Source organism: Pagrus major, chromosome 7, assembly GCF_040436345.1.
Source record: "Pagrus major chromosome 7, Pma_NU_1.0".
In the NCBI taxonomy this organism is placed as follows: Eukaryota; Metazoa; Chordata; class Actinopteri; order Spariformes; family Sparidae; genus Pagrus; species Pagrus major.
In genome coordinates this window covers 21,995,839-22,010,430 of record NC_133221.1, presented here as the reverse complement: position 1 = coordinate 22,010,430, position 14,592 = coordinate 21,995,839, and the positions used below count along the sequence as shown (strand labels likewise).

Here is a 14,592-nt window from a genome sequence, read left to right as displayed (position 1 = left end):
GAGATATTTACAAACCTAACACAAACTCCACCTGCTCTCCTGCACACAGGAGTTGATTATTCATTCAGTCATTAATGTAGGCACTAAAACTATAGTGTGTATGTGTGATTTTATATGAACTTTGTCCACTGACATAAAGGCGAAAACACAAAGATTGTTTAAGTTTTCAAAACTTCATGTGAAGTTTTCCATTTATTTTTTTCAAAGACAAACTTCTCAAGGAAGTAATTCATCAGATTCTTTTAGCAAAGATTGATGTCAACATAAAATGCCTTTATAAAAGGTAATCATTTGAAGATGAAAAAACATCTGTATTTAACATCACAACTGAACAGTTAACAGTCCAACAGTCACTCTTCTTCACGCATAGGCCAAATAATGGTTACATGTAGTCATAATCAAGTATAATCATAATACGATTTACAGAAAAAGTGGATCCATGGGATCCATTTATGGGATGTTTTTGATTCATCAACACCAAGCTGGTGAAATGTATCAGTCAGTGATACTCAGTATCAGAGATAGACAGTAGTTTAAACACATAAATCAAACAGTGTCTCAGACACTTCAATACTTTAACCCAACATGGGTGTTACAACAGGATCATTCAGTGACGTTTGCAAAACAAACAAAACAAGTTGTTTTTCCCCACAGGAACATTTAACACAATCACAGAGCAAACACTGTGTATGATGTGTATAGACATGGTGTACATATTCAGTAAAACCTGAATCATTTCAGTCCTTCACCAGGAACACTGGCACATGGTGCCCATTTCTCCACAAGTATAAAACTCAACAATATTGAATCTCCTGCCAAAGCAAAAGGAAACAGACTTCAGTGAGTCTTCACTTTCTGTCCATGACGTTCACAGACATAGTTCTCTTTCTCTGAGTGGAAGTGACGCTGCCTCTGTCCTACCAGGGCCTCCACAGAGCACCACTGGCCTGGCTCACACCCTTGCTGGAGTTGACCTGATGGAGCGGAGAGCCAGGAGGGGAGAGGGTGGAGGGACTGTGGCTGGTCCTGCTGGACGCCTGCAGACCCTGGAAGTGGCTGAGCAGCCTTCTGTGGGTCTGGGTCTGGACATCGCAGTGGGACAGGAAGCTGACGGCCTCCTGCACGCACCGGGAGTAGCCATCGCCGGCCGTCATCAAGCCAGAGGTCAGGCTGGACGGCTGCTGCTTCTGCTGCTGCCAGCCTCTCAGATAGGCCACGGCCATCTCCAAGATGTCCGCCTTCTCCTGCTTGGAGTCGGGCTGCTGCCTGAGGAACTCAGGGCCCAGCAGGGACTTCAGCTGCTCGATGCTGGTGTTGATGCGGTCTCTGCGCAGTTTCTCAACCATTGGCTTTCTCAGCTGCAGAAAAGAAAAAGAAAAATCAATTAGATATAATAATCAAACTTTTTCAAATGATATAAGCACAATTCAACAAGGGAGTAATGTGACTTTATAGAAATCAAGTTTACCTTATGAGCAGGAGTCAGGTGTTCCTTAGGAAAGCTTGCTTGTCCAAACACAGTGGGAGCCATAGCTGTAGAGTGAGAGCGGTCCTGCTCAGTCAGAAGAGCCAGTTGAATATGAGCTGCCTTCTCCTCTGCCTCTGCCCTGTATTTATACACCCAAATCTCCATATGAATGTGTGGGTCTTGGGCTTGTTGGAGTTTCTCACAGTCCCTGGGCCAATGAGAGCGCTGGGAAGGGCTTTGAGGAACGCAGGGCTGCCACATGCTCAATGAAGTGTTTATAGCCGTGGGGACAATGAGTGTGTCTCCGGGGAGCAGGTGGAGGAATAGACTGCGAGAGAAAGAGCCCGGGGTGGGGTGGTGGGGAGTGAGGAGGGGGGGAGTAGCTGGGAGACTGACCCTGTGCTTGTGTTGATATGGGAAAGTGGTGACCCCAGAGGGAAGCACGCCGCTGTCTCATGTCATCTCTGCCGCCACGTAATTGAGCACAAAGTGCCTCCGCCACCAGGCACACGTGGGTGTTACAGAGGGCCAAGCATTAGAAAAGACCAACATGCAGCCACTTCCACCGGTTTGACACGGCAGACTTTCCTCATGGAGCTGTGCAACAGTTGAGACGTCTCCGAGATGAATAGAAGAAGGGCTTCTCGGAAAGTTTTTGGACTCAAATAAAATGTACTTGATGAAGAAAAGAGAATGTGTGGCCCACACACCAAAACAGTCTGTTAATTAAAGGCCCAAAAGCCTGTTTTCTTGTTCAGTTTCTTCATATAAATAATGTTCAGTTCATCTGTGGAAAGTAGAACAACACTGGTTCTTTCACAGGATGTTTTCCTGTGCGAAGAGGCATCATTACTGACATTGCAGGTGCTCTGACTGTCAGAATTAGCCCCAAATAAAGTGTTTAAAGGAGCACTATGTAGTTTGTTGAGGAAATTTTAATCAATGAAAGATCTTCATTGACTGATGTTTTTGTATGCCTAAACAAACTAAATAAACAAAACTCTCTTTGTTTTCATGACTGAATAAACTGAATAAACAAACTGACCTTAATGGACAACACAATTTCATACTATTTAGTATACTTTGGTTATGTTTGGCGGACCCTGCCACCTTTAAGTGCCCCTTTAATGTTTCTAATTGATGTAAGGCAATGTTTCTAAATTCTAATTCTTCAGCTACAATTCAGTTTGACGGAAAAATGTAAGATTTGAACAACACATTTTCAGGCACTTTAAAACCATCATTATACCCTGTGATAATAAAGTGTTTAGTGATACTCTGGCGCCTCAATACTAACACTGGATGTTTGGCTGTGAAAAGGACTCAGTTGCTTTTGAAGTTCTGGCTGTCCACTTTAATTTGACGGTCGATGAACGTGATCTGAACTGTTAGAGAAGAAAACAGCTTCAACTGTAAACATCCTAACAGTCTCCACACTCCCAGCACATGTTCACACATCAGGCAAACCCCCCACATACTCATACAGACAGCCACACTCTCATTCACTTTCCCCTCCCTCCCACACACACACACACTCTCTCACACACACTCACACACAGCTGGCTGACCTGCCTGCCGCTGGCCACGTCTCAGTCACACGCTCCCTTCCTGCCTGTGTGGAACGTGGGAGCCGCTGTGGTCCCAGGCTTCCCACACTTCAGTGTTAATGACACTGAGGCCGGCTGCACAAAGGAAGTGTGCCCCATCGAACAAAGATTGAGTGACCAACCCCCCTCCCTCTCCCTCCATCCCAACACACACACACACACACCCAGGAACACAGTGCTGTCAACAGGGCTTCCAGGCACACCATCTGGACGGATCGTACGCTATTGTCAGCCAATCAAGCATGGGAGACGCTCACCGTGAGAATTGGAGAGGCTGAAATAGAGACAGAAAGTTAAATAAGAAGAATAGGGTGTGTGTGAGAGTGTGTGTGTGAAGGGTGGGAAACTTTGTGGAAAGCTCGATGAAGTTTTTCTTTAAGTTTGTCAAGGAAAGGGCCTAAAAATGAAAAGGTGCATGAGATAAACTGTAGAAATTCACATTAAGGACACAAATATTACAAATCGTAACACGAGAAACTATATTATAATTATAGCTAGTATACCTGAACTATAGCTATTATTTTGACACATCAAGTCTGTGATGACTTTACAGTTTTCTTATCTTTTAAAGGGCACTTCTTCTACATTTACACCAGTTCATAGAATAAAAAGTTGGAGCTCAGGTCTGATCATCTCTGTCCACCATGTTGTTTAATGGCCATGCTTCTCCTCAAGGCAGACGTTTTCCCTCCACGTTCCCACAACATATCACTGCCAGTCGATACAATAACGAGGATATCTCCCTCGTTGTTGCGCATCGGATGAGAGACAAGAGGCCAGTGAAGGGCCCCTCCCACCTGTTTGTTTGGACTGGGGCCATTGTACCCCATGAATTCAACTAATTCATTCACATCCTATTGTCATAACACTGCTTTGTGATTGGCCAAACACTGTGAGAACCAGCATCACATTAAAATCGATGGGAACGTTGGCATAAGTATATAAGGGAGGGAGGTCTCAGTGGTTAAAATCATAACCCTGAACGCCTCTCGTGCCCGACACAGACCTGGACCTGGAAACCATCCGACTGCATATTCACCATGAGGGATCAGCACACAACGTAAGCTCAAGACTCATCTGTAGAAACTCATCATTTGATTCATCCGCAGCTCATTTCTTTTCTTTGAACTTTCGTCTCATTCAAGGTCACTCTGGGGTCACAGGGATGTTTCCCTGATTCTTGCACAGATAACACTGATCAGTATTGACTGAGAGTGTGTGACCCTTAGTTTTGACTTTGGGGCAGATAAGCAAATTACCAAAAAGCATTTTCGCACGTACCACTACAGCACACAGTTTTTGTTTTATTTGCTCCATTATTAGGATTAAAAAGCTTGATTCTACTAGGGGCAAAGCAGGAAATATACTTTTATACTTTTTCTACTTAAGGTGATCTAATCCTTTAAGCAGCTCTTGATGTTCTGGGTTTCTGTAATCAGTTCAACTCAAAACCAGTGTCTTGTTTGTGAATATAGCACTAATCTGATTTTTCTCTTTCCTTCTCCTCAGCATGTGTAAGATGATGATTTTGGAGAGGAAGTGCACAGACACAGCGGTGAGGCTCCGCTCAGCACTGGAGAGCCAACTGAACACGGGGGTGTCCAGCTCTGACGTGTGGGACAAGACCGTCTCCTTCTTCGCAGTGAAGAAGGCCTTGATTTTTCATAACGGCTACAACAAATCCTCCAGAGAGGCCATGCGGTTCTTCCCTTCACCGGCTGAGGACGTGGCGCCGCTGTGCTGCCAGTAACAAGTGAAGATAACAAAAAATGAGATGTGGGACTGTGTCCACAAGCTCATAATAACAGAACTATGTCAAGAAGTTTCCAATGGAAAAGAAATCTTCAGGTGGAAAAAGGACTGTAAATCCAAGAGATTTTTAGGGTATTTTTGTTGTTGATGTGTGTTTTTGACGTGTAAAAGATGTGAGATTAATACCATATACAGTGATTGTATTGGTCCACCGATGTGGCCTTAAAATGTGCATTTCTTGCCTTAAACCTTAGTACTCCTTGAAACTGGTCACTTAAAGACCATGTTGTCAAGATTTTGTGAAAGTAAAAGCCATATTCCTTTGTATAAAAGGGAAATGTGTATGCCAATGCATACTTTGTTTTGTAAATGTTTTTTTTTTACGACATTGTGAGTGATGTTATTCTTAGTTGTGATGTATAAAATGTCTCACTGAAAACTGTAAGTGAAATGTGCAATATGTGCTTTCATATGGAAGTTGGAAAATAAACTGAGGTTTTCATCATTTACAGTCTGAGTTGAGAATGATTTCCTGGTAAAACACATCTTATTATTTCACATCACTACAAATGCAAACTTAAAAATTAACCCTTTCAATTTTTATGCTGTAGTAAATAACAGTTCACACTGAAAATGGGGAGTTACAATTTCCATCTGTCACATATCATGTCTTAATGAATATCACCCTCTAGTGGCCGTCACACGGTTATACCTCGGACATGATCCACACAGAAAACAGCTTCTTCTCCCTGGACTCTGGTCTCAACACCTCAGCAGTACAGATGAACGTTTCTATATAATTACTGACCCGAAGTCCATTAGGCTTTTTGTTACAATTTCATGACAGAGTGTGACAAAATGCATGAACTGTGTGCATCTCAAATACTGAAAAAGTGCATTTATGTTGGAAACTTCTGTATCTTTTGCCAGATGGCAGCAGGGTGAACAGACTGTGGCTGGGGTGGGTGTTGTTTTTAAGTATCCTCTGAGCTCTGTGCAGATGTCTCGCTTCACCGATGTCACTGATGTTGGGCAGATGGGTACCTGGGCGGTATTAATCACCCGCTGTAGAGCCTTCCTGTCCTGGGCTGTGCACGAACCATGGCAGTTTGTGATGTCAGGATGCTTTCTATTGCTCCTGCAGAATCTGGCTGTAATGTTTCCACAGGAAACAAATGATTATGTGGGAAGTTTTGTTATTGTTGCACCAGTAAGTGACAGAGAATACCCATCTAGATTAAGGCAGACAGAGTGGATACTGAATGGATTCATCAGAAGCCAGCAGGGAACTAATGATCTAAACCATAAAATACGGCAGTTTGGGCATTAGATGCCCTTCAAAATGTAACAGTAGTTGACACACTGCACTGTATCCTTTTACTCTACTACTTTAAATAGATGTTTGTTTGAAAAAACCCTTAAAGAATAAACAAATAACTGCTAAAACAATCAAATCTTCATAAAAACCTAATTCAAATGCATAAAAAAAATTTAAATGCGTCTCTTCTTTACATTTTAACAGCTATGACATAATTCTTAATCAGACATTTTAACTTGTAATAAAAGAAAGAGCACAGCTGTTATTGATGATATAAACAACGGCTGTTTTGTTCTGCAAGTGACCCCGCATGCACAAACCATCATTAATCTTTCAAAAGCTCATATCACAATGTCTCCTGTGAAAAAGGTCTCTGCTGATTGGAAAACAAATGTGTTTTTTTAACGTAGACTTAGAAAGTGATGCATCCTTTTTAAGAGTGCAAACAGCAGCAGGAACAGAGGAGGTTACCACCCTGGATCATATTTGGAATTATTACAGCTTTATTAATCAGAGGCTAAATTCAAAAAGCAGACATTCAGCAACAAGTTGAACATTGTAGCAGCGGGAATAGGTGAATTTACAATAAACTGGGCGAACTCCACACCATGCATTCAGCTCTCAAGTACAAGGGTGCTGTTTAAACAGTTTGTAAGTTGAAAAGTTCAAAACTTAGCGGCACTGTTCTGGGGATTGACACAAGAGTGTTGCCAGTGATTTTGGGGCCTAAGAAATGAAGAAACTGCCCTGGAAGAAAACAAACTGAACGACAAATCAATTAATCAAAGAAAAAAGTGTTTAAGGATATAATGTAGGTCTGTTTTATTATTAATTTAGACAGGTCTGATATTTCATTGCAACAGATGAAATCTTTCACAAGTCTAAAGTTCACTTTGTCACAAAGGCATAGCTTCATGAAAAAAATAAAATAAAACAAACTTTTATTCATTGTTCTTTTCCCCATGTTACTTCTGAGGTTGATAAAATAAACCTTACACATACACACAAATCAAAAATGTTTCTTTTCTGTCCATCACTCAAATTCCAGTTAGAACCTACATGGATACCAAACAGCAAAAGTCCGCAAGAAAAGGACAGGTTAGCTCAAAAACCATGTGACACTGAAACCTTTCGCCATTTTAAAAAGCCCTGACCAAAAACAACTTAAACCAAACAAACAAAGAAGGAAAACGAGATAAAATCAAATGCCACTCTTAACACGTGGTGGGTCAAATCCCAAAACATTTTTAGTCACCTTAACATTGCACTCCAATATCATAGGGGGGTGGGCGTTTGAAAGCCAAGATTTCCACTCTAAAACAGAATTCACGCGTTATTCCATCAACCAGAAAACAAACGTTCTTAACATGAATAATTAAATTCTCTCAACACGCCATTCTGTGACAATCTGCGATTTTCTGTAAAGACAGAACAATAGAGAATCCCCAGCTTTGTTGGCGGTAACAGTCATGACCCAGAAAACACACAAAACATCTCTGGTTTAATGATTCGCAGAGCCTCACATCTCTTCTCGTCTCAAGCTTGGCGAGAAACTCTAAACTGAAGCGATCTGAATCACAGGAGCAGAGCGTAAATTCTGTTTTAGTGTGTTCCCCTCACCCTTTAACAGCATTGTGTTTTTTTGTTAAACATTACAGAGATGTTGCCAAAAGTGGATGATTTCTTTAGACTACACATAGTTTCTGCTTAAAGTTAATTTGAAGATGTCATATGGGGGAGGGGAAGTGAGTAAGAAGCATGGTGTATACTCTGTGTGTCTCAGCATGTGTGTGAACAGAGAAAATCTTTTTTTTCTTTTTCTTCAGTTGGTAGGTGTCCTGACATTATTTGCAGGGCTGTTGTGTGTTGGAGGGGTGTAGGTTGAGGTTGGCCATCAGGGCAAAGAGTTCAACAAATCCTGCAGGAAGAGGTCTGGGTCTGCGATTTCAGTGAGGAGACCTGCAAGACAAACAGGAAGTCAAGTTTCATATCAACATTTGAACTTCCACCAGGCAAGAAAGTAATGTCAAAAGTAGAGCTGCATCAGTTGGGTCGATGTGGATTTCTCCCATTTCCAAAATTAATTCAGACTTTGAAGCGTTGAAGAATTTTTTCATCTTTCAATTTTGATAATCAAGCAGTTATAAAGTTGACCAGGTGTGTGTATACTGACCTACAACATCAAAGAACTCTGACAAGGACTCGGCGGGCATGAGTTCATCCTGGAAGGCCCGGAGCACGCGCTCTGAGGCCTCGTAGATGGGCATGTCGTTGTGACGGACATATTCTGCCAGCGAGAAGGACCAGCCCCCCTCTGTGTTGCTGGTGGGTACTTTCTGTATGGCCAAAGAGAAGACAATGGCAGAGAGGTTAATTATTGTAGCTTAAGTTTTCAAACTACAAGTAGTTTTGAAACTGTAAAGCATTTACCCTGAACATGTCGTAGACTAGATCCACCAGGCCCCAGAAGAGGAGAGGCGAGCGATAGACTGCATATTCCTTTGGTGCTTTATCTGTGAGTCTGATAATAAATGAGAAGAAGAGGATGAAGGTAGGAGATTGTTACAAGATAAATTTTTATTTTACATTTGATATGAAATTCCTAAATGTAGCACAGAGCTTCTGCTTTACAGAAACACACACATAGTTACATCAGAGAAACAGCTTTTCCTAACTGGAAACTTGCAGTGCATCTTACCATGTAGGTATGAGATGCATTTGAAATAACACTGTTGAAGCAGGTTTTTAATATTACCATCCATGCTGGCCCATTTCTAACGTAATTTAAAATGAAGAGGTTTAATAAATACAGTGCACAGATTTGCTGCATCAACCCTGTGTCGGCTGTAAAACAAAGGGACAGAATGTCTTTTTAAGAAGGTTGAGTGTCGTACTTGTTGGTGCTGACTGCTGAGACCTTGCGGGCGTGTGCGTTAACCAGGAGTCTTCGTAGGAAGTATATCCGTGAAGTCCTCCAGCGTTCAGGCGGCATGATGTGCATGGCCAAGATGGTAAAATAGTGCGGTCCTTCAACCTCGTATGAGCTCTCCACCCATTTCTCACACGGCTGCTCCTGGAAACTCTGCAAGTTCTTTTCCTCCCGGGACGTAGCCCTTGTACTGCAGTGAGTTTGCAAAACAAAGCGAGATGATAGTGGTGTGAAATACATGAGCCATACCAGCTGAATGTTGGTCAAATAGGCTGACTTTTGGTTTGTGTGTCATCTCTACAGCTCTTCACCTGTTACAGATTGAATGTCTGATGAGTAATTTCTCCTGTCAAACATCTTATATCAGAAATGTACATACGTGTTGAGGACGTAGAGCACAGTGTGGATGATGTAGGGGATGAGGTGGATGTTGCTCTCTCGTCCTCCCCCTCCTGTGTCGACGCTGAACGATTGTTCGGTAGCAAAGCGGAGGAACAGCAGTTTGGTGTCATGAATGTTGAGTTGGTACGTGGGCTCCCGCTGGCCTGTGCACTCTTGCAGATATGTGTTGTGCCTGTGCAGCACAGAGAAATCAAGTTAGGATTTTACTGTGTGCCGCATGAAGGAAACCTTTCCTCTATGTGTGTGCTAATGCATGATTTTACCTTGCTAAGCATGTAGCAAAGGCTGATTCTGGCACATGTGGCCCCCACACAGGAAGCAGTCCATTGCACTTTGTGTTGGCGTTCTGGAGAGCAGCACTCTCCCACTCCTCTCGCCCACGAGCCAGCCTGCCCCAGGGGAAAAAAACTCAGGTTAGAATAAATGAACAATGAGGTTACAGCAGAAATTTTTAAAAGGCCTCTCTAAACATCAGCAGGTTTTTGTTTTTACCTGACAGCTGCCAGATGGCAGTCATAGTGGACTATGTTAAAGTGCGACACAGTGCTGTAGCCCTGCTGCTTGCGAGGCTTGTTTTCAAAGTCATCCAAGGCCACACGCTTCGTGAAAGTGTAAATACCCAGGACTTTGGTTGGCTAGAAACACAAGGACCGATATGTTAATTCAGAACACCACAAGTTGGTATATCAATATCATATTGTCTACACTTACTATCAGTGGATGCTGACACTTTGAATATTTAACCATTTACGAGCACTAATGAACTATTTAAGTGGCTTATAACATAATATAATGTAGTTATACACAGATGAGGATATTTTAAGGTGTGTACCTGGAACTTGTAACCCTCCCTACAGATACAGCAGGTCAAGCCCGGCTCCTCTATCAACTCCTCCATTTGCTTCAACAGTGAGGTCTTCGTCACCACCTGACCTTTCTCATTGGTCTGAAAACACATTAAGCACACATTTAATAAAAATCTACAATATAACATTATGCTGTGTTAATGAAAGCGATAGTGGAAATGAACAGCATTTTGACAAAATGAATAAAGAAAATGGAGAAAAAAGAGAAAAGAGTACCGTCATGCCCAGTGTTCCCAGGGCCTTCTGTCTCATGGCCATGGCCATACGCTTCTTCTCCGCCCTGGTCTCCCTGCGTGCTGCTTCAATCTTCAGGTTAACATCACTGTGCTCCCTCAGCGCCTCCAGAAGGTTCTCTGCTAGCGTGCCAATGCCTTCGTCACTGGATACCTGCTCCAGCTTGTGCAAGTTGGTTATTGAATCTGTGCCTATCAGCACCTTGGCAGAAGACAAGAGGACATCGAGTCATGTTAGGTCAAAAAAATAATTTATCCCAAGTTTGCAAGCTGGGTCAAACGTTTCAATGGTTGATCTTGTAATTACTCATCCAGAGAAATCAGTTTTCCACTGTTGGGCATTAGACAGCCCTAGTGGAGATTTTCATTGAAACATTTAGTACCTGTGTGGGGGGATGCTGGGTCGCCAAACCACGGAGCAATCGGAGAATGAAGGGGAGAGCTGGTCTAGAGAGGAACTTCTTCCAGACATCTGCATCCAGACTAACGAAAGAGTTCAGAACAAGAAGATAATGGTTTACCCAATCACACAGATATGTATATGATTTATGTCATCAAAGGTTTTGACAGACAAGCTTTGGTCATATAAAAGCTGAGAGACCTACTTTTTGGCGTTGGGGATATGTTTCTTCATGTAGTCCAGTGCACTCTGTGTGATTCCTTTCTGCAGAATAAGATCTTTGAGCTGATGGCCGTTGCTGTTATTTTTGATTCCAGCGGCGATTTTACAGAAACAATCCAAAAACACTTTGTCATCTGCACTATGCTCCTCGTCGTACCTTAGAAAACAAAGTCAGAGGTCAGTTCTACTGAGACACAACCTGTAATACCCAAACACTGAATTATGGTTTTCAGAGCGGTACAGATATGAAATAATCAGCTTGATTTTAGAATGTGACCACTCTCTGTACTGGCTGAGAAGGTTTCTATTCATTTCAAATATGTTCTTAATTGCAAGTGAAAGCTAAGTGATGCTCACTTGTCAAAGCTGCAACATGGTTTGAAGCGTTCCACCAAGATCCTCATTTTCTCCAGTTCACCGAAGGACAGGAACGGGATGATGCGCAGCAGACCCTGCAGCACGCTGGGGTTGGAGCGCACAAACGGGGTGTTGATCTGGTCTAACAACATGACCAGCTGATCTTTGTCTCCCGTCAGCAGCAGGTTACCCTGTGAAAGACAAACCAGTCCCCGTTTAAAATTCAACATTTCCAAGAATAGATTTTTTCAGGCTTTGATTAAATTATGGTGTCTTTGATATTAAAGTTCTTTGTTTCTTCTTTACTCAGAAGGGTGAATGCGTACCTTGTCCTCTGAGATCTCGGCATTGGCTTCATCCAGAATGATCTCCATGATGCTCAGGACTTGCTCAGCTATGGAAGCTCCTCCACTGTCCTTACTCTCCTGTTCTGCAACCAAAGCCTGCAGGAAAAAAAGACATTAAGACAGAGTTTTCTAAAACACTTGAACAAAGTAAATGTTAAAGTCTATTATATAAGCCTAGTTAATATTTCACTCCAATCTGAATTTGATAAATTGAATGATGCTGCATTAGTTCCCCTGCTGCCCACTAATCAGACAACACAGTCATTTTAACACTCACCAGGTTTAGAGTTCCTAGCATGACGTTGAGTGTGTTCATCTCTGGTTTGACCAGCTGCTGCCTATTGATCTTCACCTTCACACAATAGCTGAACAACTTCAGCAAAACCTGTGGGTGAGAAAGATCAGATGCACACTTCTTATATATAATGCATTTATAAAAACTGCATAAGGCCTTTGTAACCCAGGTAAACCAGTGTCAAGACATCTGAATCAGACACTTTTGTGAACTAAGTTTTCATTATGACTTAAATCAATATTAAATGAGAAAGGTATTAGTTTATTCTGGATGGATAAACTGGAATGTTGAAACCTCTTACTACTCCTTTTATTAATCTTGTATCTAGAGAAGAGTTTGCTTTGAAGGTCAGAGAACAAAGATTACCCTCTTATCTTAAACACCTTTTTGGCAAAAAAAAAAAGAAAAAAAAAAAAAAAGAAAATGTTGGCTTACAGTGAGCAGATGTCTTCCTTGTTTAAAATCTTTTATTCCAGAAAGCCGATTGAGCATACACTCCAGTCCTCCACACTGAGCCATGACTCCTGCCATCTTGTACACCTCTTCATCATCCTCCTCCTCATCTGTAGATCCAGTAAAACATTTTTTCTTCAGTTGTCATGCAATTTTAAACATTCATCACTCTTTCAAGAGAGTATTAATTACAGGCATGTGTGACGCTAAAGAGCATGAGGCTAATGGCTTACGCATCACTACATGTTCTATTAGATTTAGAAACATGTGAACAAGCTATGTTTGACTTAGAATTATTAACATACTGTACAGCCAAAATAAGACTAACCTGTGGTTGAGTCCAGTGACTCTATGAACTCCTCAGTGGCATCTCCCAGGAGACCTCTCATTCGGTAGATGATTCTCATTGGCTCACCCTTTAAAAAAAACAAGGTCCATGACCAACTGTAACACACAATTCTGAATGTTCTAAAAGAGTCAATCATTTAGTGTCAAACACACGAGGACTCTCACCTCATTTGTAGGGCACCAGACCTTCTTGTAGACCTCTGCCACTGACAGATCTAAGCTGATGATTTTGTTGTTTACCAGAAGCTGGAGGAAAAACATAGTGGCATTAAAAACATTATGTCAGATTTTAGAATCCAATCAGAAACCGGGAAGAGTATATACAATACACATTGTAGAGAATACACATTTTTACCTCCATGCCACTGTCGTCTTCAAGCAGCGCCACCAGGTCGCAGTCTTGGCAGATCTTGTTCTTGATGTCCCTCATCAGAGGACCGATACCTGGTTCGTTGCTGCTGTAGGGGTTTCCTGGCATGCGGCCCTGCAGGAAGTCCTCCTGCTGAGGATCCTTCTCCAGCGTCACAAAGAACTCTGTCACCTCATTCTCCTCCTAAATGCCGAGGAGGAAACAAAAACTTCAGCTGAAGACAAATTCACAGCTAGACTCAATTTTTGAGCATTATTCTGTAGGACTTTTCCAACTGAAATTGACCAGGATAAAGGTAACTCACAGGATAGATGATACTGCAGAGCCTCTCAAAAATGAACACCGGTGTCCTGTAGTCATCCAGGTTGTACCGCTTAGCAGTCTCTATGCACACTGCCATGAAGGCTTTGGTTTCAGACTCAGTACCTATGATTAGCACAAGATTTACAATGGTGATGTTTAAACACATATGACACATGCTGATTTATTAATTTCACAAGATTCTTTCTTTTGTAGAAAACATAGGCAGATTTGTAATTTATACTTCATCTACTTTGTTGAAATGTTGAAACGACAGTCAAAGACTTAACTACCAGAAATCATTTAAATGTCCTGGACTGGAACAAAGCTTTTCCTATATTAAAAAAAACCCCACAAAAGTGCTGTAAACACCAAAATGAAGCAGTGAAACTACAATTTAGATTCCATGTCTGTTGAAGGTGAGTCGGTGCAGACCTGTTGTCATGTCCTCCAGCATCTCGAGCAGCATGTCCTGAGTCTCATCGATGAGCTTGGTGCGCTGCACCACAAGTTTCCTCAGACACAGGTAGCCGTTGAGCACCGTGCCGACCAACCTACTTTTGAAATGCCGCTTAATGGATTCCACTTCCACGAAAGAAGACAGTAATCCTGCAGTGGCACCAAACATATTTAAATCAATTAAATATTCAAGAAAAGGCATGAAAACAACATTCAAAAATTAGTCAGAAGTTTACTTGTACTATAAAGATCGACGCTATGATTCACTGTATAATGGTGGTGAAAGTCTCATTTAAACCCTACAGTGTCATGTCAGATTTCATGCTCAGATACACAACAGGACTGAAACTAATGTACCAGTCAAGCTCTTAAGGGCGTAGCCTTGCTGCAAGTCTGTGCTCAGTGTGGCCTCCTCCAGAGCCAGCAGATTGGCAATTTCCTGAACAGGGAATTAAACAGAATTGAG

The 14,592-nt window shown here is 42.0% G+C and overlaps 2 protein-coding genes across 5 annotated transcripts in view; both read right to left on the bottom strand.

The window, feature by feature from the left end:
* Positions 1-319: 319 nt before the first annotated feature.
* Positions 320-1,559, bottom strand: LOC141000037 (transcription factor HES-5-like). Its single transcript, XM_073470658.1, has 2 exons — positions 1,469-1,559; positions 320-1,358 (listed from the first exon to the last, which is right to left on the bottom strand). Exons 1-2 carry the CDS (start codon positions 1,529-1,531, stop codon positions 918-920), a joined length of 504 nt encoding a protein of 167 aa, XP_073326759.1. The 5' UTR covers positions 1,532-1,559; the 3' UTR covers positions 320-917.
* A 5,066-nt stretch (positions 1,560-6,625) lies between these two features.
* The window catches only part of ubr4 (ubiquitin protein ligase E3 component n-recognin 4), a 47,806-nt gene continuing 39,839 nt past the window's right edge, over positions 6,626-14,592 (bottom strand). For all 4 annotated transcript variants that reach the window (XM_073470477.1, XM_073470479.1, XM_073470478.1 and 1 more), the window contains 21 exons: positions 14,484-14,565; positions 14,103-14,276; positions 13,672-13,793; positions 13,353-13,550; positions 13,163-13,243; positions 12,978-13,065; positions 12,632-12,759; positions 12,179-12,286; positions 11,881-11,997; positions 11,555-11,745; positions 11,181-11,354; positions 10,959-11,058; positions 10,559-10,777; positions 10,309-10,422; positions 9,969-10,111; positions 9,740-9,865; positions 9,454-9,648; positions 9,040-9,264; positions 8,576-8,666; positions 8,319-8,481; positions 6,626-8,104 (listed from right to left, as the gene is read on the bottom strand). In XM_073470477.1, the coding sequence (XP_073326578.1) occupies positions 8,040-8,104; positions 8,319-8,481; positions 8,576-8,666; positions 9,040-9,264; positions 9,454-9,648; positions 9,740-9,865; positions 9,969-10,111; positions 10,309-10,422; positions 10,559-10,777; positions 10,959-11,058; positions 11,181-11,354; positions 11,555-11,745; positions 11,881-11,997; positions 12,179-12,286; positions 12,632-12,759; positions 12,978-13,065; positions 13,163-13,243; positions 13,353-13,550; positions 13,672-13,793; positions 14,103-14,276; positions 14,484-14,565 (2,904 nt within the window). In that variant the 3' untranslated portion in view covers positions 6,626-8,039. The remainder of the gene's footprint in view (positions 8,105-8,318; positions 8,482-8,575; positions 8,667-9,039; positions 9,265-9,453; positions 9,649-9,739; positions 9,866-9,968; positions 10,112-10,308; positions 10,423-10,558; positions 10,778-10,958; positions 11,059-11,180; positions 11,355-11,554; positions 11,746-11,880; positions 11,998-12,178; positions 12,287-12,631; positions 12,760-12,977; positions 13,066-13,162; positions 13,244-13,352; positions 13,551-13,671; positions 13,794-14,102; positions 14,277-14,483; positions 14,566-14,592) is intronic.

What these genes read in the sequence shown, in the direction of transcription:
- LOC141000037 (XM_073470658.1), bottom strand. Translation starts at nt 1,531, where the DNA reads ATGGCTCCCACTGTGTTTGGACAAGCAAGCTTTCCTAAGGAACACCTG. An exon ending in ACCTGACTCCTGCTCATAAG is followed by an intron (nt 1,359 to 1,468) that starts GTAAACTTGATT and finishes TCTTTTCTGCAG; the next exon opens with CTGAGAAAGCCAATGGTTGA.